This window comes from Lissotriton helveticus, chromosome 5_2 (assembly GCF_964261635.1).
Source record: "Lissotriton helveticus chromosome 5_2, aLisHel1.1, whole genome shotgun sequence".
NCBI classification, from domain to species: Eukaryota; Metazoa; Chordata; class Amphibia; order Caudata; family Salamandridae; genus Lissotriton; species Lissotriton helveticus.
In genome coordinates this window covers 8,326,057-8,347,007 of record NC_136066.1, presented here as the reverse complement: position 1 = coordinate 8,347,007, position 20,951 = coordinate 8,326,057, and the positions used below count along the sequence as shown (strand labels likewise).

The following is a 20,951-nucleotide window of genomic DNA, read 5'->3' as shown; positions in this document are numbered from 1 at the left end:
TCCACCTGGGAGGATCACCTGATCCACCTGAAGAAGGTTTTGGAGGCCCTGCAAAAGGCAGGCCTAACTATCAAGGCTACTAAGTGCCAGATAGGGCAGAGTAAGGTTGTGTACCTGGGCCACCTAGTTGGTGGGGGTCAGGTTCAACCACTGGAGAGCAAAATCCAGACCATCCAGGACTGGGCTCCTCCAGTTACCCAGACACAAGTCAGAGCCTTCTTGGGCCTGACTGGGTATTACAGAAAGTTTGTGAAAAACTATGGGTCTATAGTGACACCATTAAATGACTTGACATCCAAGAAGATGCCAAAAAAGGTTCAGTGGACAGCTAGCTGTCAAAAGGCATTTGAAGACCTGAAGAAGGCCATGTGCTCTGCACCTATCCTGAAGAGTCCTGACTACTCCAAACAGTTCATTGTACAGACAGATGCTTCTGAGTTGGGGGTGGGAGCTGTGCTCTCACAACTTAATCAAGATGGTCAAGACCAGCCCATTGCTTTCATTAGCAGAAGGCTAACCCCCAGAGAGAAACGTTGGTCAGCCATTGAGAGGGAGGCCTTTGCTGTGGTTTGGGCCCTGAAGAAGTTGAGGTCCTACTTGTTTGGAACTCACTTCCTAGTTCAGACAGACCATAAGCCCCTCTTGTGGCTAAATCAGATGAAGGGTGAAAACCCCAAACTACTCAGGTGGTCCATTTCCCTACAGGGGATGGACTTTACAGTGGAGCACCGCCCAGGGACTGACCATGGTAATGCAGATGGTCTCTCCAGGTACTTCCACTTAGAACATGAAGACTTATCTGGTCAAGGTTAGTTTAATGTCCCTGCGTTTGGGGGGGGGGTTGTGTAGGAGAGTAGGGTCTGCTATCCTATGGTCACCCCACATTTTTGCTTTTTGCTTCACTGGTTTGCGACTATTGAGGCTGTGGGCCTGCTGATCAGACCCCCAGCCTGCTGTTCTCTCACTAAATTACTAATACATGTGCTATAGGTACATACCACAATTGGAAATGGACTCCTTGTCAGCCCCTGTATAATGCACTATAGGTGCCCAGGGCATAGGGGCCACCAAGGCCTACCAGGGGCTGCAGCATATCTTTTGCCACCCCTGGCTGGTTCTTAAATTGACACAACTGGCTGATCCCTCAGCTGGGGTAAGGTGGTGTAATCACCCCTTGCTTAGGTATAGTATACCTATATCTAAACCTATATCTGGACACATATAAACCTGTGAGCCACTCCTATGGAAGGCCTCATCAATCCTGGAGGCAGAGTGCGTGGTTTAATGTGAGATGGAGCTCTAGCATGAGCTGAGCCTGTCTGCAGCCGTCGGGAACAACTCCCTAAGCTGTTTCAGGATAAGGCCATACCATATACTCTTAAGTGCCTTATAATCCTCGCGGTTATATAGCAACTTTGGTTTGGCTTTATCAAAACATGTCGTGTAAGGTGTCATACGATTTGGAATACTATCCCCTCGCCAGTTCTGGCGACGGGGATAGCATTCCACCCCTCTAGAGGGGTAAGACATGTTACTTTACTTAAATGCGGTTAATTTCTAAAAGGGCCTTAGATCCACAAAATGGATGCCTCTGCCACAGACACGAGTCTGACCCCCTGCAGCTGACCGAAACTCAGCCAAATGGGGCCTGGACAAAGGGTTTCCTGTCGCAGGGGGGTTTTACCACCCTCCAGACAGGAGATAGTGGATTGTAGCAGGGAGGTCTGAAAGAAACCAGACACTGCTTGGGGCGCACAAGGCTGCCCCTTGCATAATCCGGCCAAACCGGTTCTGGGGCACTCCAGCCCTCGTGCCAGGGCGGCCTGGATCAAAGGAAGGGGGTGTATCCACCCACTTCCTGGGTCCCACCCATAGGGGGGGACCTAGCAGGTAATCACGCCCCCCAGATTCGAATAAGAGTGGGAGCAGTGCCAATGCACTTTAGATTTCCTGAAGAAACATAAGAAACGAAACTCTGGACCCTTGGACCTCCTACTCAACGTGGAAGTCCGAAGAATCTCCCTTGTGGTCAAGGAGTGACCACCCTGTGCAAACAGGCACCATCCATCCATCGACGTCTGCTTTGTTGCAGTTCCCGCCGGAACTCGAGCGACAGAGATCGACGAGATCAAGCTTGCCTGCCTTCCAACAGCCCGATCCACAGTCCCTGCAGAGCTGAGACCCGTGGAGGCGACCGGAAGCGTGGGGCACGCCATCTTGAATTGACCACGAGACGCTGACCGTGCAGCCCACGAGTGACCCTCGAAGCTGTACACCGGGGTTTGAGAAGCCCCCACCCTGAGCCACTCTTGCACCGAAGTTCAGCCCTCCACACTCGACGAGTGCTGCGTGGGGCCCTTCTGCTCCATTTGGCTCAACGCGTTGGCCCGGTCACTTGCCAGCTGGCTAGTGGTCCCTGTGCCGACGAAACTACGAAGACGACTTGTGATTCTGGTTACCCCAGACTTGCACCAGCTCCCCTGAAAAGGAGCCCCCACTCTGACCCTCCTGGTTCGAGTGAGAAGCAATCTCCCGGTTCCGCGTGGATTGCTCTTGCCAAGTGTTGTTTGCTCCAAACTTGAAGCCGACTGCGCCGACGGTGAGAGCCCTCGTGGGACAGATCGTGACCCGCTCCTGGACGTCGCAGATGCCCCAGAGCCCACGTGACAGCGGAGAGAAGCTCCTCGACGACCACCTGATTGCGCCCGACATTGCCTGGTTCCGTCCTGGTTCCACCCTGGTCACTGCTGAGTGACCCAGACTCTGTCCCCTCTGCTTTCAGGTACTTTTCGACTCGAGTCCACCCTTGGACTCCACCGGACACTTCTCTTTCACCCCGCCTGCAGCCCTTTCAGCTTCAAGCACCAAGAGCCTGCGTGACGAAACCCGACTCAACTTCGACCCTGTGCACCCGCTTCCTGTGGGTGAGGTAACTTTGCTCCGCCGGTGTTCCCACACTGGTACACATCTCTAGGGTCTGTGTCTTAAGTTTTGTTCCTCTAGGTTCAGCAGAAGTGTCCTTAAACTTTAACTTTACAACTTTTACGCACCATTGGTTAACATTGGTGCATGCGTGCGCTTCCCGCACTGCACCCGAATCCCGCGGGCTTTTCCCGACTTCAGCACTGCTTGTCCTGACTGCTCCCAGCGATTCTCTAGGCCCTAGGCCTAACCACTGTTCGATTGGTATCTCTTATACCACTTGTTTAGTATATGGTTTGAGTGGCCCCCCGCCCTCATCCATAATTGTGCAACTTTGTATGTTTAAACTGTGCTTTTGATTTAACGCTTGTGCCCCTTTATTCATAAAGAGTACTGGGGATTGTTTTTAGTAATAAACACATATATTTTTATAATATATACTTGTGTGGTGTCCTTTCATTTGATATTACAGGATTGTATGTGGTAAAACAGCTCGCTTAACACGACCTCTTAAGTTAAGCCTTTAGGCTGCTTAGTCCATGCTACCCCTAGGATAGCTTGTCTAATAAGGTTGACTTACAACCAGACACCATAAGGGATTGTTTGGTCTGATAATCGGTGGTTCCAGAATTGGAAACATCACCTATCAGGCCAACTTCTCACAATAAGTTATTCAGTTATTTGGGTAGAGAAGGGTAGGCGGCGGGATATTTAAGGGAAAAGGGTTTGTATTTATATAGCGCTTGCTACCCCTGATGGGGTTTTGAAGCGCAAGTAGCACGCTACTCTGGAACCAATCAGGATTAGTGTTGAATTAGTATGGTGAAACATGAAAGTAATTTTAGAGGTGGATATGTTAGTCAGTTATTTGTATTGAGAAGGGTTGGGGAGGTGTAGAAAAGAGGGAAGAGTTTAGAAAGGTTTGTTTTGGGGGATCGGTATAGTAAAAGAGATGTAAGATGATGCAAGGAGGGGTAGAGTAGGAGAGAGTCTAGAAGGGGTTATTTTGGGGATCATAGTAGTGGTATGGTGTTTGGGGTTAAATGAGAGAATGGATGTAGAGGATATATTGAGCGAAGTATAGGATGAGAAATAGGGCAGTGCATTGGAAATGCTAAATTAGAAGAAAGTGATAAATATATAGATCCATAAGTACATTGAAAGTATATAGATGCATAAAGGTGGTATGTATATTGGGCAGCATTCCTGGCCCTGGGCTCATACAGGCTCAAACAGGCAACTGCCCTCGTCTTCTCCACCCTTAACAGGCTCAAACAGGCAACTGCCCATGTCCTCTCCGCCCTTAGCCTTGATGCTCGGGCTTAGACGCCCTAACCCTGGCCTTTTGTAGCCCCAGTAATCGGGTGACCTTGTCAGCCAATGGGAACCCTAGCCCTAACACTATCCAATCACAACACTAGCCCTAAAAATCTAGAACCAATAGGAAACCAGGACCTTACAGCCAATCTTAGCCCTAGTCCAAGCACCCAATCAGTTCAAGAACCCTAATCTCTACGTACAATAGAGGCCCTGGCCCTACCAGTAGTCCCACCCCAAATCCAAGCAACCAATGGCACAGGAAGCCCTTCTCCCTACTTCCAATAGAAAGCCTAACCCTACTCTTAGTCCCACAACTAATCACACCAGAAGCCCTAATCGCTACTTTCAATTAAAAGTCTAACCCTAGCCCTAGTCCCACCTTAGTCCCAACAACCAATAACACAGGAAACCCTAGTCCATACTTCCAATAGAAATCCTAGCCCTAGTCCCAACCGTACATTGATTGAATCACAGACCCAGAAACCAATCAGAACACTCAAATACCCAACCAATGAGGACACTAACCCTAATCCAATAGAAACATCAGATACAACCACCAATCAGTGTACACATGTACCAAACAATATCAGACCATATAAGTTCCCAGCGACCTCAGACAAGGTTTGCTGGCCAGGGAGTTGGAAGCTGCTTTTCCTGTTCAGAATCTCATAGGAGACAGACAGGCTCAATCCACACTTTGGACTTCAGCAGGTAAAGGCCTCACTAACTTGAAATCTAACAATACTGTTAGAATAAAACTTTACTCCCTCTCCTGGCCAAAGAACGAAGTGCACAGTCCCTAGTAAGGAATATGCTACTTACCAGTATGCATCTGTTCTTGGCATGTAGGGCTGCTGACATTCATATCTGTGCATAGATCGCCGCCTAGTGTTGGGTCCGGATGATTGCACCTTGTTGTCCTGGAAGAGTCTTGGAAGTATCACGAGATAGGTGACTCCTCCCCTGGACTACAGTGCGCATGGGCATCTTCTCCATCCTCAGATTGTTTTTCGCCATTGTGGCAGAGATGGAGTATAGAAAAGTAAGAGATGGCCATGCAAAAGAGAATCCTGCAGCTGCGACAGGCACCGGGGAGGAGGGCGGGCGATATGAACGTCAGCAGCCCTACATGCCAAGAACAGATGCATACTGGTAAGTAGCATTTTCTGTTCGAGGCATGTGGGCTGCTGAATTCATATCTTAGCATAGACTGTATAGCAGTATCTCCTCTAGCGGTGGTCACCTGTACCAGCTGCAGCAGTTTGAAAAAGAGTTTTAAGGACAGCCTGGCCTACAGCAGCTTGCTGCTTTGTTTGCACATCTACACAGTAGTGTTTGGTGAAAGTGTGTATTGTAGACCATGTAGCCGCCCTACATATGTCTTCAAGAGAAATATTTCCTAGGAAAGCCATGGATGCCCCCATTTTACGCATAGAGTGGGCTTTTGGGGGAACTGTTAGAGTGCGTTTAGCCTTTTGATAGCATATTTGAATGCACTTAACTATCCACCTGGCTATTCCTGATTTTGAGATGGGGTTACCCTTACGTTGTGGTGAGAAAGCAACAAATAGTGGTTTTGTTTTCCTAAATGATTTAGTCCTGTCAACATAATATAGCAGAGCTCTCCTTACATCTAGTGTGTGTAGGGCTCTTTCAGCTACTGATTGCGGGTTTTGAAAGAAAACTGGCAATTCTATGGATTGATTGATATGGAAAGTGGATATGACTTTTGGCATGAACTTCGGGTTGGTCCGAAGTACTACCTTATTTGCATGTATTTGCATGAAAGGTTCTTGAATGGTTAATGCTTGTAGCTCACTCACTCGCGTGAGGGAGGTAATGGCAATCAACAATGCCACCTTCCATGTTAGAAATTGTAGTTCACATGAATGGAGTGGTTCGAAAGGAGGTCCCATAAGTCTGGTAAGTACTATATTTAAGTTCCAGACTGGTAAAGGTGGGTGCTTTGGAGGGATTATCCTTTTAAATCCTTCCATAAAAGCTTTGATTGGGGAGTACTCCAAACAAGGACATGTGTTGTCTGTTTTGGAGATATGCTGCCATAGCAGCAAGATGTAGCCTTATGGAAGAGTATGCTAGATTGCATCTTTGAAGATGTAACAGGAAACAGATAATTTTTTGGATGGAAGCATCTAATGGATTGATTTGGTTATTATTGCAATAAATTACAAATCTTTTCCATTTCGCTGCATAGCATGCTTTGGTAGTTGGCCGTCTTGCTTCCTTGATAATGTTCATACAGTCTGGAGGCAAGTTAAGGAACCCGAACTCTAAGACTTCAGGAGCCAGATCGCTAGGTTCATCTGATTGGGATCTGGGTGCCTGATTTCTCCATGGTTCTGAGTTAAAAGATGTGGCGAGAGGCGCAGTCTTTGGTGGGGAACTACTGAAAGTTCCAGGAGCGTCGTGTACCATGGTTGTCTTGCCCATGTGGGAGCAACCAGGATCATTGTGAGTAACTGCTGGCGTAGTTTGCGTGCCAACAGCGGAATCAGTGGAGCTGGTGGAAAAGCGTACGCAAATCTGCCTCACCAGTTCATCCATATCGCATTGCCCTGTGACAACGGATGTGGGAACCTGGCGGCAAAGTACTGGCATTTTGTGTTTTCCTGTCAGGTGTTCTGCTAGGAGAAAAATGTTTTTGGGAATTGCCCACCTCCATATGCTCTGTGCTAGGTAAGACAGCTGTCGAGAGTGTCTCCCTCCTTGTTTCTGGATGTAATACATGGCTGTCATGTTGTCCGTCCGGATCAACACAGTCTTGTTGTACAAATATTTTTGGAATGCTTTCAGTGCTAGAAATAATGCTAGCAACTCTAGTTGGTTGATATGCAGCTATTTCTGTTTGTTTGTCCAGAGCCCTTGGACTGTGTATTGAAGTAGGTGGGCTCCCCAACCTGTCAGTGATGCGTCCGCTGCGAGTACTACTTGCGGAACCGGCTCTTGGAACAGTCGCCCCTTGGAAAGGTTTTGTGGGTTCCACCACTGCAGAGAGTTGTAAGCGCGACTGTCTACCAACACTAGGTCTTTTAGTTGTCCTTGAGCCTGGTTCCACTGCCGTGCCAGGCATTCTTGTAAGGGACGCATTTGAAGTCGGGTATGAGGGACAATAAATATTCAGGAGACCATCATGCCTATGAGCTGCATGAACACTCGAGCTTACAAAAAGTGTTGTGGCTGAAATTTTGGAATGAGAGTCTTCATGTTGGCTATCCTGGCTGGATTTGGATATGCCTTTGCTACTGAGGTATCCATTGCAGCTCCCAGATATTGCTGTATGTGGGAGGGCTGCAGATGTGATTTTGGGTAATTCATGGAAAAACCCAGACTGTGCAGCAGCTGGAGTGTGTGAGATGTATGGCTTGCACACTGCGCGTACGAGTTGGCCTTTATGAGCCAATCATCGAGGTATGGAAACACGTGGATGTGTTGCCTTCTGAGGTGTGCTGCTACTACCGCTAGGCATTTTGTGAAAACTCTTGGGGCTGTAGTCACCTCGAAGGGGAGAACTTTGAATTGGTAGTGGTGACCTTTTATTGTGAACCTGAGGTATTTCCTGTGAGCTGGATGTATAGGGATGTGAAAGTATGCATCTTTGAGGTCTAATGTAGCAAGGAAGTCGCCTTGCTGGAGTAACGGGAGTAATTGTTGTAGAGTGATCATACGGAAATGCTCTGAGAGTATGTATTGGTTCAGAGGTCTGAGGTCCAGTATGGGTCTGAGGGATCCATCCTTTTTGGGAATTAGGAAGTACAGAGAGTATACTCCTGTCCTCTGGTGTTGAAAAGGGACTGGTCCTATCGCTCCCTTTTGTATCATGGACGCGACCTCTTGTTGTAACAGTGTGATGTGTTCTTTGGATATAGGACGGTGTTTGGGTGGTTTGTTTGTTTGGATAATTTGTCTCACCCACCTGTCTGTGGTAATGGAGTTCCACACTGGTAGGAATTGTTTGATTCTGCCTTCAACTGGTGTTGGATGGTCTGGAGGGAGTGTGATGAAGTCACTGTTTGGCAGCAGTGGAGGCTCTGGGGTTATTGCCGCTACGTCCTCTGCCCTTGTTATTGTTGCCCCTATAACCTCCTCTGTTGGAGCCTTTATTAAAGGAACTTTGGGTGTTGCTTTTGTATGTAAAGGAAGTTTGTGATGTGTTGCCTCTTGCTGAGCCTCTGCAGGAGGAGAGACGAAAGGAACCTCTATGTTGTTGAAACTGAAGTGCGCCCATAGACTTAGCAGTTTCGGTATCTTTTTTTATATTGTCTAAGATGGTATCTACCGCAGGGCCAAACAGGAAATCTTGGTTAACTGGTTGGTTGAGGATGGTGGATTGCACCTCGTTTTTAAAACTAGAGATGCATAGCCACGCGTGTCTGCGTAGTAATACGCTAGTATTAATGGACCTGGCTGATGTGTCAGCTGCGTCTAGTGCACATTTAATGGAAGCATTAGTTATAAATTTGCCTTCCTGTATGAGGTCGTTAGCCTGAAAAGGTTCTGGCAGGTGTTGCAGTAAACATTCAAGTTGATCGTAATGTGCTCTATCGTAGCGTGCTAGTAGAGCTTGGGTGTTCGCAATCCTCCATGAATTAGCAGCCTGTGAGGCTACTCTTTTGCCTGAGGCTTCTAAAATCTTAGACTCTTTGTCAGGAGGGGGAGCATCTCCTGTTTGTGAGTTAGCTCTCTTTCGAGCGTTTGCTACTACTAGTGAGTCTAAAGGCAACTGGGATTTAATATAAGTAGGGTCTCTAGGGGCTGCTTTATACTTCTCAATTCTGGGATTGACGCGCTCTGACTGGGTCTTTGAATATGTCTGGCGCGTGTTTTAGTACCCCTTCTAACATAGGAAGTGTCATGACATTTTTCTCAGAAGTAGGAAAAGTGTCAAATAGAAAATCTTCTTCTATTGGGTCAGTGTGCATGTCGACATTGTGGTATTTTGCTGCCCTATCCAGCAGTTGGTTAAAAACAATAGTGTCGTCAGTAGGCGACGGCTTTGTAGGGTACGGGGAGGTGTCTGGGATGGGTTGTGTGTCATATGGATCATTCTGGTCATCCCATGTGTCATCCTGCGCATCAGGATCCTCTGGTTCATCAAAATTATCCTGAGGATCTTCATCCATGTTATCTCCATCATTATAATCTGAATGTGTAGGAGAGTAGGGCACAAAAGGCATATTAGGAAAGAAAGGAGGAGGAGTAAAAGGCCTTGAGGGAGATGTCCCGAATTCTTTTTCTTTGGAGGAACAGGGGAAGGAGTGTCCGTGTCCAATGGTCTCTTTTTCCGGTGATAAACTGTAACGTGTCCTGTTTCAGGGTCTATATACAGTTTAGGTTGTTCCTCAGTTACTGGATCAGGCTGGAAGAGTTCTTCCTCAACTGTCCGTGGCTTTGGCGCCGATGTTTTTGACTTAGTGACTTGTTTGTGACTTTTTGGCTCGAGGGCCTTTGGTTGTGGAGCTTTTTTCGGCTCGGCTGTTGCTTTCGGGTCGGTAACCTTTTTCGGTTGGACGTCCTTTGTTGGTTTAACAGTATTTTTCGGTTCAGCGACCTTTTTTGGGTCGACGACCTGTTTCGGATCGACTGGAGCTTTTGGTTCGATATGTTTGGGTGTTTGGGCTTGTTTATTATGCTCGAAGGCCTTTTTCGGCTCAATGTTTTTGGTCGAGTCAATGGCTTTTTTCGGCTCGACGGGCTTTGTAGTTTGATCCTGTTTTTGTTGATCTACACTCTTTTTAGGCTCGACGGCCTTCTTTGGGTCGGGTGTTCTTTTTGGATCGACGACCTGTTTTGGTTCGAGGCTCTTCTTTGGCTCGATAGCTTTCGGCTTAATAACCTTTTTGTGTTGGACGACCTTCTTTGGTTCGACCACCTTCTTCGGTTCGACGACCTTTGGTTCGACAACCTTCCTCGGTTCGACGACCTTTGGTTCGACGACCTTCTTCGATTCGACGACCTTCGGTTCGACAACCCTCTTGGGGTCGACAACCTTCTTGGGGAGAGTGGTACTCGGTCCAGGGCTATCAGAAGGCCTGGTTTTGGGCTTTGGAGCCGAGCCGGAAGGTGGGGCTTCTGAAGGAGCTTGTCGATCTCGGCTAAGGCCTTTAGGCGATGCTTCGACCGGAGCCTTGTCTTTTGGGATAAGTGGTGTTGGGGGCTGGGTTCTCATTTTTGCCCCGGCGTGATCTGGTCATTGAGTCCGACCGGTCCTCAACGGTAACGGTTTCCAGATCAGAGTCAGCTGCTTCAGGGAGGTCATGTTCATCATCGAAGATGTTCTCCCGTTCCGGTGCCGGCCGCTGCATCTCTTGCCTAGCGGCCCGTCGATTCCGGATGGTCTTCTTCGAACGGAATTGAGCACACGCTGGGCAATTTTCTTCGTTGTGCTCTGGTGATAAGCACTTGTTGCATACTGTATGTTTGTCAGTATGCCGAAATTTGGAGTGGCATTGTGGGCACCTTTTGAAAGGGCTCCTTTCCATCGACAGCAGGCCCACGTGGCGTCAGAAAGGCCCAACGGCCCGCGTCGATGACCGGATCGAGATGGAATGTTTGGTTGGGTCAAGAAGTACCGAACGAGAACAATATCCTCGAAGTAGAAGGCCTTTTGGCCTTAGAAAGTAGTTTAGTTTCGGTTCCGAAGTTGGAGGAGAGGAATAACAACCTAACCCAATGGCGGAAAAAAAACAATCTAAGGATGGAGAGGATGCCCATGCGCACTGTAGTCCAGGGGAGGAGTCACCTATCTCGTGATACTTTGAAGACTCTTCCAGGACAACAAGGTGCAATCCTCCGGACCAAACACTAGGCAGCGATCTATGCTAAGATATGAATTCAGAAGCCCACATGCCTCGAACACACAGTTTAAACAGCTCACAGAAGCATCCTCTGATGTAGAACATCCCTGTTGCTGGGGGGGAAGCAGGGGGGCTGGTTTCACTGGCTTGTGAACACAAAATGGTGGCTGGGGTTGCACTGTTTATTATACAGGTCTTTGCACAGAGCAAAGGAGAAATTTTGAGGGTAAACTGAAAGTCATCAGCAATGAGAGGGAAAAACTACAGAATTTGGACTGCAAATCCCACAATTCAACACGTTAAATGGAAGCCATCATGGGCAGGAAAAAACACAGGTTTAAAACACAAAACAGGTGATAAAATATCCAATCACAGGCAGGTTAAAACTACAATTTTAAACTGTAACAATCACAGGCAAAGACAGAAATCACAGAAAAGGAAAATCGTTTTTTTAAAAACTTTTGTTTTGGGGAAGAGACAGCACTAGTCTGCCTCCTTACCACTTCCTGGACTCTGCTAACTGCAATCTGGGGCTAAGGAAGGCTGCAACTCACAAGATGGAGGAGAATGTCACCTTTAGTCGAGGCCAGAAAGAAAGGGGAAGATCTTTGTGTTTGTGTTGACTTAAGGCCCTTGAACAAGGAGATCTGGATAGACTCCCATCCTTTACCTAGAATAAGTGATCTTCTTGCTTCCACCAAGGGTGCTTGTTACTTTACCAAGTTGGATTTAGCCAGTGCATACCACCAGGTAGAATTAGACCCTGGATTTCGTCATTTGACTGTTTTCATTTCCCCTTTAGGCACTTTCCGATAATGTCGTATGCCTTTTGGGCTGGCATCAGCAGCCTTTGTTTTTCAGAGAATCATGGTCAACATCCTTAAAGGGGTTGAGGGTGTCTTAGTCTTTCAAGATGATGTACTGGTCTTTGGGAGTGATCTGGCCTCTCATAACTCTATTCTTGACAATGTTCTCACTCTCTTCAAGAAGAATGGTGTAGTACTCAAGGAAGAGAAGTGTGAGGTTCTCTGTGCTAAAGTGGAATATTTGGGTCATGTCATTTCTGAGGATGGTGTCTGTCCCAAGTCTGGGTTGTTAGCAGCTATCATATACTCCCCGGCTCCTGTAGACAAGACAGGTGTCAAATCTCTGTTGGGTCTGTGCCAGTATTACTCGAGATTTGTCCTTAATTTTGCTTCAATTGTCAGACCCATCAGCAATCTACTCAAAAAAGAGGTGAAGTTTTAATGGTGCAGTGATTGTGAAGATGCTCTCAATACCATTAAATCTTCCTTAAGGGATGATTCTGTACTTAAGCCGTTTGATCCTAATCTTCCTCGCTGTGTCACTGTGGATGCCAGACAAGTAGGTCTAGGTGCCATGTTGTCTCAGACTGACAGAGGAGTTGAGAACACTATATGTTTTGCTTCAAGAGTACTGAGATCTGCTGAGCTTCAGTACTGTCATAGAGAGGGAGTTGTTAGCCTGCACGTGGGCTATTGAGAAGTTTCGTTCATACATTTGGGGAAAAGGGTTTTTATTGCAGACTGAACACAAGCCTTTAGTTAATATCCTTGGAGGGGGAATGAGCAAATGTTCTACTCCCAGGATCCTTTGCATGGTCTCAAAACTCCTCCAGTATCAGTTTGATGTCCAACATATATCTGGGGGAAGGAATGGACAAGCTGATTTCTTGTCTAGATTTCCGGTTAAGTCTGAAGAACTTGAAAATTTCAATTTATATGATTTTTCAAATGAGGACTGTGAAGATTGTTTAGATGCAACGTTGGAGGTATCTTGTTTGAATCTATGCTCAGAGAATGAATGGTTGGGAGCCATGGAGTCTGACTGTGTGCTTCAAGAAGTGTGCTCTCATGTGATTGAAGGGTGGCCTAGGGAGAAGATTGTTAATTCTCTTGTTCAACCGTTCTGGAAGGTTCAAGATGAACTTACTCTGGAAGATGGTTTACTCCTTAGAGGTGATAAATTTGTTCCTCCCCATGTTTTTCGCATTGAAATAATACAGAGCTCATGAAGGTCATCTTGGCTGCACCCTCATGAAGCGTCGCATAAGAGACACTTACTGGTGGCCAAGGATGGACTCTGAAATTGAGGATGCCGTTTCAAAATGTTATGTCTGTGATGCAGCTGACAAAAATTTCAAAGTGTCAGTTCCTCCACTGATGCCAATCGAGTGCCGGCAGGGACCTTGGTTGAAGCTTGGAAAACACATCATGGGAACTTATGACAATCTTCAGGGGGGTGTACGGTTTGTATGGGTTCTTATGGACTATGCATCCAAATGGCCTGAGGTTAGGTTGGTCAGGGAGGATAACACCAAGGCCATTGTCTCATTTCTGAAAGAAGTGTGGTTGAGAGAAGGGTGTCCAGAAATCCTTGTCTCTGACAATGGCACACAATTTGTGAGTCATGAGTTCAAAAGTTTTCTGTTGGAATCAAGAGTCAAACACTGTAAAACGTCTTTGTATCATCCCCAGTCAAATGGACTTGTGGAGAGAATGAATCAAGTGATTGGGGCGTGCATTAGATGGGCAAGAGCGGGGAATCATGATGTTCAGAAGGCTCTTGACAGTTTGATTTGGTTCTATAGGACGGCACCTCCCTCTTCCACCAAAGTTTGTCCCTTCGAATTGTTAAAGGGAGAAATGCCAATACCAGTTTCAGGACTGTGTGGATGAGTAAGTGGGTAAAGTCTGATTCAGATGTTTCCAAATTGATATCTACAGTGTTTGAAAATATGACTGATTTCTCAGGTCAAACAAAAGGAATGGTTTGACACCAAGAAAGCAGCGAAGTCTGTTCCTCTCGTGGTAGGGGACATGGTCAAAATAAAATCTCCTGTGCATACAAGGAAAGGTGACTGTAAATTCAGTGAACCTATTAAAGTTATTAAAATTGTTGGAATGCTGTTAAGGTCTCGGGAGGACATTGGTGGAACCTTAACAGGATTGTGAAGGTCTGCATCAAAGTCTCAGCCTCCCATTGTCTAGCCTCTGAACTTCTGGCTCAGACCAAACCATCGTCAGACGGAGTTTCAGACAAATAGTTAGACCTGCTAGATATAGAAATTAATTCTTGTATTGTGTTTTGTTTTGGGAAGAAGGAAGATATGTTATACTTTATGTATCTGTTCACTTTGCTTTACTGTACTGTGAATGCTTTACTTACAATGTTCTTAGAATGTTTCTAGCTCCTAGCAACTGTGCAGTGATTAAGTTGAGCTGGAGCTGCTGTGGGAATTGGTGCTCACCTTTTCTCTCCTCCATGTAGCCTTAATATACCTTCATACTTCAACCATGGCCAGCATGATCACTACAACAACCTTAGAAAGCTCTCTAAGTGGTAGCTGTGGAGAGCAGCAATCACGCTTAGTCCAGAAGGAGTTAAAGCAGCTTGTTTTACCAGAACACAATCTAATAGGTATAGATTAAGTGAAAAAGAACCACACAGTGTATTTATAAAAAATATATATTGATTAAAAGACACTCATTAACACATACGGATAACTCCTAGCTGGAGATATCCACAATGCACACAATACTTTGATAGAAAAGGTAAGTATCACAGAATACATAGTGGTCACCAGGGGGAGACCAAACCATATACTAAAATAGTGGTATGCAAACCACGACTCGAGTCAAGACTGTACCCAGAAGACGTAGAAATGCCGGGCACACAAGGAACCACCGAGGTAAGTAACCAGGACCCCCACAGTGACTGTGTGCAGAGTGGGATCCCGACAGCAGGTTTAATGCAAGTCAATGGGCAAGTCACGGTTGTAATTTTAAAGAAGAAGGACTCTTCCCAGTGGACCCTGAAGAAATCCTGTGGAAGACAGAAGGTTGGAGAGGCCACCCCACCCGAGGATACCTTAGGAACCAGGATACCATCACCAGGGAAGCCGGGTGCATAGCTGTGAAGTGGCATCGGAAACCGCTGTCAAACTCACTGGAGGACTTCAGTTTGACGCCGCTGCTGAAGAAGGTCAAAGTGTCCAGTGGAACCCAAAGGTAGGTTCAAGTCGAGAAGTACCTGCAAGCAGAGGGGGCAGAGTCTATGCCATTTGGAAGTGACCAGGAGGCCTGGAAGACGAATTCCACCGAAGTTGAGTGTTACAGGAGAGCTGATGGTGACCTTGAAACTGCAGCTGTGCGGACCAGTCGATGATGTCGAAGACCAGGAGCCGTGCATGAGCTGTCCCATGTCGGATGTTGAGAGTTCGGGGTTCATCGGAAGCACCAACAAGCCTTTGCAACTGTAACCAACGTGATAAGTGAAGAAGGTACAGTGTCAGGACCAGCAAGGTCAAGGAGACTCACCACAAGCAGGGGAGTCAGGGCAGGCCCGAGCAATCAGATAGCCCATAGAAATCGAAGAAGACCCTCAGGAGGACCCACAGGCCGGAGGCACGGGAGTCGCAAGAGGACCTCGAGCAGCTCACCAAGAAGGAAGGCCCACGGTGCAAGTGATGCGATGAGGACGAAGATCTTGGTCACAGGAGATGCTTGAGGTTAGAGCTACTTGGAGCCTGAAGATCTTGATAGAAGGACGCGAACAAGCTTCTGCAACTGCAAGTTGACGCAGTGCACAGGGGTTTGGTTCCGGCGCCCTGATGAGCGATACTGGCCTCAAACTTGGTGAGAGGACAGGGCAGGCCTCGAGGGATGTGAAGAATCACCACCTTTGTTACTGAGCCTTTCCGAGTCTGTGGGAGCCCAGGATCAGCAGACTTTTCAGCTTAGATGGGGTGCCTGCAGATGCTGGGAAGTGACTCCTTCACTTTAAGGGAGATTCCTTCAGGTGTTTTGGATGCCCACAAGCCTTGGATGGTTCCTGTATTGAGCACAGGCACCAATGTTGCAGCAGACAAGCAGGGAGACAAGATTAGGAACAGCAGGAGTCTCCCCAGTTGCAGCCTTGATGCCCAGAGCGAAGTCCAGAGTGTCCAGACTGTCGAAGAAGTGGGGTCTTGAAATTAATCTTGTCCCACGACGAATCTAGGGTCCCGCCCTCATGTAAGCTCTTAAGTACCCTAAGGAAAGGGTTGGCACGATTCAGGGTTCCCTCCCAAGGGAGGGGTCGGACAGAGGAGAGGATACTCTCTTGTCCTTTATCCAGTTTTGCACCAGAGCGGGAGCCAATGGCTCCCTGAGCTGGTTTGAACTGGACTATGCAAGGAGGGCGCCAAGTGTGACTTTCAGGCAGACTGAGTGGCGCTGTCAAGCGCTCCTACCCGGAACCAATACATTAAACCCTGTCTGGGAGGTGGCCACTCTTCCCTGTGACAGGATACCTATTGTTCTGCCTTTCCCCTGCTCGAGCTTGGCTCAGCAGGAGGAGGGCAAAACCGTGTCTCTGGTCGGCAGCAGCCATGTTGTGCTGTCCGGGTCTAGAAGACTGGTACCGGGGAGCACTGAGGGCCTCCCAGAGGAGATTTTCATTGCATGGAACCATACCTTGGGGTATGATTCCAACATGTTTGATACCAAACATGACCGGGTTCGTTACAACCAGTTTAGAGATGTCAACGCGTAATGACGCATGGCCACTCTATGTATCATAATGGTGATGCACTTACAACCCGGGAGAATGGACTCCGATGGTTGTAGGGGTGTCCTGCTCATGCAGAGGCACCTCACACTTAGAACCGAGAACCCTGCCTTCAGGATTGAAAGGCCTGCTTTAGGGGTGACTTATAGATTTTAAGTGCAGTGACCTTAAATATAGGGAAACCTATATCATTTGTAAGTGGTGCTAGCACCAGCTTATACAGACTGCAATGGCAGGCCCGTAGCTACAGTTTGAGTGGTCCCTCATGGGTGACATAATGCATGCTTAAGCCCATGGGAGACCCCTGGTGTACCTATGCCCTGGGTACCTGAGTACCATATACTAGGAACTTATAACGGTACACCAGTGTACAATCTGGGATGTAAAGTACTTACCATGCCAAATTGAGGGAGAAAGCACAGAGACTGGGGTCCTGATTAGCAGGATCCCAGTCAGACTAGGCAGTAACAGCTTAGCACCAGGCAAAAAGAGGAGGTAACCATAAAGCAGATCATACTTTCCTACAATCAGGTACTGCATGGTTCTGTGGGATGCTGCCGTATTTATCCTGGATTCAAACATTTTGCTCCACAGGCTGAGCAGTGGGGAAGGTTCTGTTCCATACCAAAAGTGACCATTAAAGAAAAAAGAGCGACCCCTCAACAAGCCAAGGGGATAGGGTCGGTTAGGAGATAAACATTACAGACTCCCTTGGTCCAAGAGTCCGTTACAAAGTGCAGGGAGAAAAATCTGAAAAAAGGGTGTAATTTTGCAAAAATAGCCAGATAGAAAATAAATCTATAGATATATATTTTCCGTGAGAGAGCCGACATTTTAGGAAGTTTGATGTCAATTCACCTCTGCATGTTCTCTCTTTAGTTTCCTGTTAGGATCCTCATCTCTACTCTCCCGCTAATAGCCCCTCCCTTACCCCTTTGGGCAAAACCATCATTACTCACACAGATGTTGCTCAGATCACTCACCATCAACTCCCAGTCTGCGTCATTGATGAGCACCAGGATCCCCGGCCGCCTGAGAACAAAACAGAAAGAGGGAAGGATTGTGAGCGCAGAAGTCACAAGACCACAGAGACGAGACCGCAGCATGAAAGAGGCAGGATAAGAACCAGATGATATCAAAATAAATGAGGAGCCACAGGGTGGTGAGACCAGAGGACCATAACAGCGAAGGAACTGGAGCAACAGGATCAAAGAGCGAGAGAACTAGAGTCACACGAGAAGAGAGGCCACAATTAATCAATCAATCAATCAATCAATCAGGACATTTGTAAAGCGCACTACTTACCAGTGAGGGTCCCATGGCCCTGGGAGGGTTTGGGGGGGGGGGGGAGGGGAGCTGCTACTGCTCGAATAGCCAGGTCTTGAGGAGTTTTCTGAAGGTTAGCAGGTCCTGGATCTGCCGTAGGAGGATGGGGAGGGTGTTCCAGGTCTTGGCGGCGAGGTGGGAGAACGATCTGCCGCCGGAGGTCGCTCTTTGGATGCGGGGGACTGTGGCGAGGGCGAGGTCGGCGGAGCGGAGCTGGCGGTTGGTGGCGTAGAAGCTGAGTCGTCTGTTGAGGTATGCTGGTCCGGTGTTGTGGAGTGCCTTGTGTGCGTGAGTGAGGAGCTTGAAGGTGATCCTCTTGTTGACGGGGAGCCAGTGCAGGTCTCTCAGGTGGGGTGTGATGTAACTGCACCGAGGGATGTTGCAGATCAGGCTAGTGGAGGCGTTTTGAATGTGCTGGAGTCGTTTTAGGAGTTTGGCCGAGGCTCCTGCGTAGAGGGCGTTCCTGTAGTACAGTCTGCTGGTGACAAGGGCTTGGGTGACCGTTTTTCTTGTTTCGATGGGGATCCACCTGTAGATCTTGCGGAGCATGCGGAGGGTGTTGAAGCAGGAGGATGAGACGGCATTGACTCGCTTCGTAGAGAGAGTGGAGTCGAGGATGAACCCTAGGTTGTGTGCATGGTCGGTTGGTGTTGGAGCTATTGCCAGTGCGGTCGGCCACAAGGAGTAGCCCCAGGCCGAGGGGGTGGAGCCGAGGATGAGGACTTCCATCTTGTACGAGTTCTTCATCCACTCAGCGACGGCTTTCATTCCTCCGTGGAGGTTGGTTTTGGCGGTGAGGGGGTTCTTGGTGAGGGAGAGGATCAGCTGGGTGCCGTCGGCGTAGGAAATGATGTTGAGGTCGTGCAGTCGGGCAACGTGGGCGAGGGGTGCCATGTAGATGTTGAACAATGTTGGGCTGAGGGATGAGCCCTGGCGTCCGCAGCAGATGATCTCAGTGGCCTCAGAGCGGAAAGGGGGAGGCGAATGTTCTGGGTTCTGACAGAGAGGAAGGAGGTGGTCCAGTCCAGAGACTTGTCTTGGATTCCAGTGTCGTGGAGGCGTGTGCGTAGGGTACGGTGGCAGACGGTGTTGAAGGCGGCTGATAGGTTCAGGAGGCTGAGGGTCGCGGTTTCTCAGTTGTACAGCAGGGCCCTGATGTCATCGGTGGCGGTGAGGAGGGCAGTTTTGGTTGCTGCGAAACCCGGACTGGGATGGGTCCAGGATGCTGTTCTCCTTGAGGTAGCGGGCCAGTTGCCTGTTGACTGTCTTCTCGATGACTTCGCCGGGAACGGGAGCAGGGAGATGGGCCGGAAGTTCTTGAGGTCCTTGGGGTCCTCCTTGGGTTTCTTGAGTAAGGCGTTGATCTAGGCGTGCTTCCAGCTCTCTGGGAAGGTCGCTGTCTCGAAGGAGATGTTGATGGCTTTCCGGAGATGGGGTGCGATGGTGGTGCTGGCTTTGTTGAAGATGTGGTGAGGGCAAGGGTCTGACGGAGATCCGGAGTGGATGGTGTTCATGACTTTGATGGTGTCTTCATCATTTATGTTGGTCCAGGCGAGCAGGGGGTTGGTGCGGAATGTGGCCGTGGGGATGGAGGTCTCAGTGGTTGCCGGGGCGGCCGTGACGTTGAAGCTGTCATGGATGTCAGCGGTCCTGCGGTGGAAGAAGGTGGCAAGGGAGTCGCAAAGGTCTTGTAAAGGTGGGATGTAGTTGGTGTTGGAGAGTTCCTTCAAGATGTTGAAGAGCTCTTTGTTGTTGTGTGCGTTGGTGTCTAAGCGGTCCTTGAAGGAGGCCCTCTTGGTGGATCTGATGAGGTGGTGGTGCCTGCGGGTGGCATTCTTGTGGGCGGTGTGCCTGTCCGGTGTCTGTTCACGGTGCCATTTCTTCTCTAGCTTTCGGCAGGTTTGCTTGGAGGCCTGGAGGTCATCAGTGAACCAGCTGGCTTTCTTGTTGGAGAGTCTGTTGGAGGGGTTCGGGGTGAGGGTGTTGGTGCGGTCGTCAATCCATTGTCTGAGGTTGTGGGTGGCGGTGTCAGGGTCGGTGGGGGGCTCTGGGGGAGGGTAGTGGTTATCTGGTCTTCGGTGACTTTGCTCCAGCAGCGCCGGGGGATCTGTTGGGTGCGATGATGCGTGGTCGGTTTCCAGAAGGTGAAGTGGATGCAGCGATGGTCGGTCCAGTGGAGTTCAGTGGTGTGGTTGAAGGAGACGTGGGCGCTTGCGGAGAAGATGGGGTCAAGCGTGTGGCCGGCGGAGTGGGTGGGTGATGTGACGAGTTGTCGGAGTCCGAGGTTGGCGAGGTTGTCGATCAGGTTGGTGGAGTTGCGGTTGTTGTTGTTCTTGAGGTGGAAGTTAAGGTCCCCGAGAAGGATGTAGTCTGTGGAGGCGAGGGCGTGTGTGCTGACTAAGTCGGCGATGGAGTACTGAACTGTGGTCGGGGTCCAGGTGGTTTGTAGACCAGGGTTCCTCGGAGGGTGGTGTTAGGATCGGTGTGGATCTGGAAGTGCATGTATTCGGCGGTGCTGAGGGTGTCGTCAGTGTTGGTCGAGACTCTGAGGGTGTTCCTGTGGACGATGGCGATTCCTCCTCCTGTTCCGTTGGTGCAGTCCCTGCGAGTGATCTTGTAGCCGTCCAGGATGACTATGGTGAAGTCGGGAGCCGAGGAGGGGTTCAGCCAGGTCTCCGTCAGGAAGGCGACGTCAGGGGAGGTTGAGTCGAGTAGGTCCCAGAGTTCAACGGCGTGTTTGCGGGTGTAGCGAGTGTTGAGAAGAATGCATCAGAGGTAGTTGGGTTCTTTCCTGGTGGGTGGATTAGTGGGACGGATGCTGGTGAAGCTGCAGTTGCGGCAGGAGAAGGGTCCTTGCTACGTTTCGGGGCAGCCAGAAAGCAGGTGTGTGATCGTCCGATGTTGAGTATGTGGAGGGTGCTGGCAATGTAGCGGCGTCGGGTGTCGTGGCGTTCGCGGGGTCCAGGGGTTCTGGCGCTAGGCACGGACGTGCGCAGT

The 20,951-nt window shown here is 48.8% G+C and overlaps 1 protein-coding gene across 3 annotated transcripts in view; it reads right to left on the bottom strand.

The window, feature by feature from the left end:
* The window catches only part of LOC144761156 (ubiquitin-related modifier 1), a 77,653-nt gene that overhangs the window by 13,690 nt on the left and 43,012 nt on the right, over positions 1 to 20,951 (bottom strand). For all 3 annotated transcript variants that reach the window (XM_078646648.1, XM_078646649.1, XM_078646647.1), the window contains exon 4: positions 17,612 to 17,660. In XM_078646648.1, coding sequence (XP_078502774.1) covers positions 17,612 to 17,660 — 49 coding nt within the window. The remainder of the gene's footprint in view (positions 1 to 17,611; positions 17,661 to 20,951) is intronic.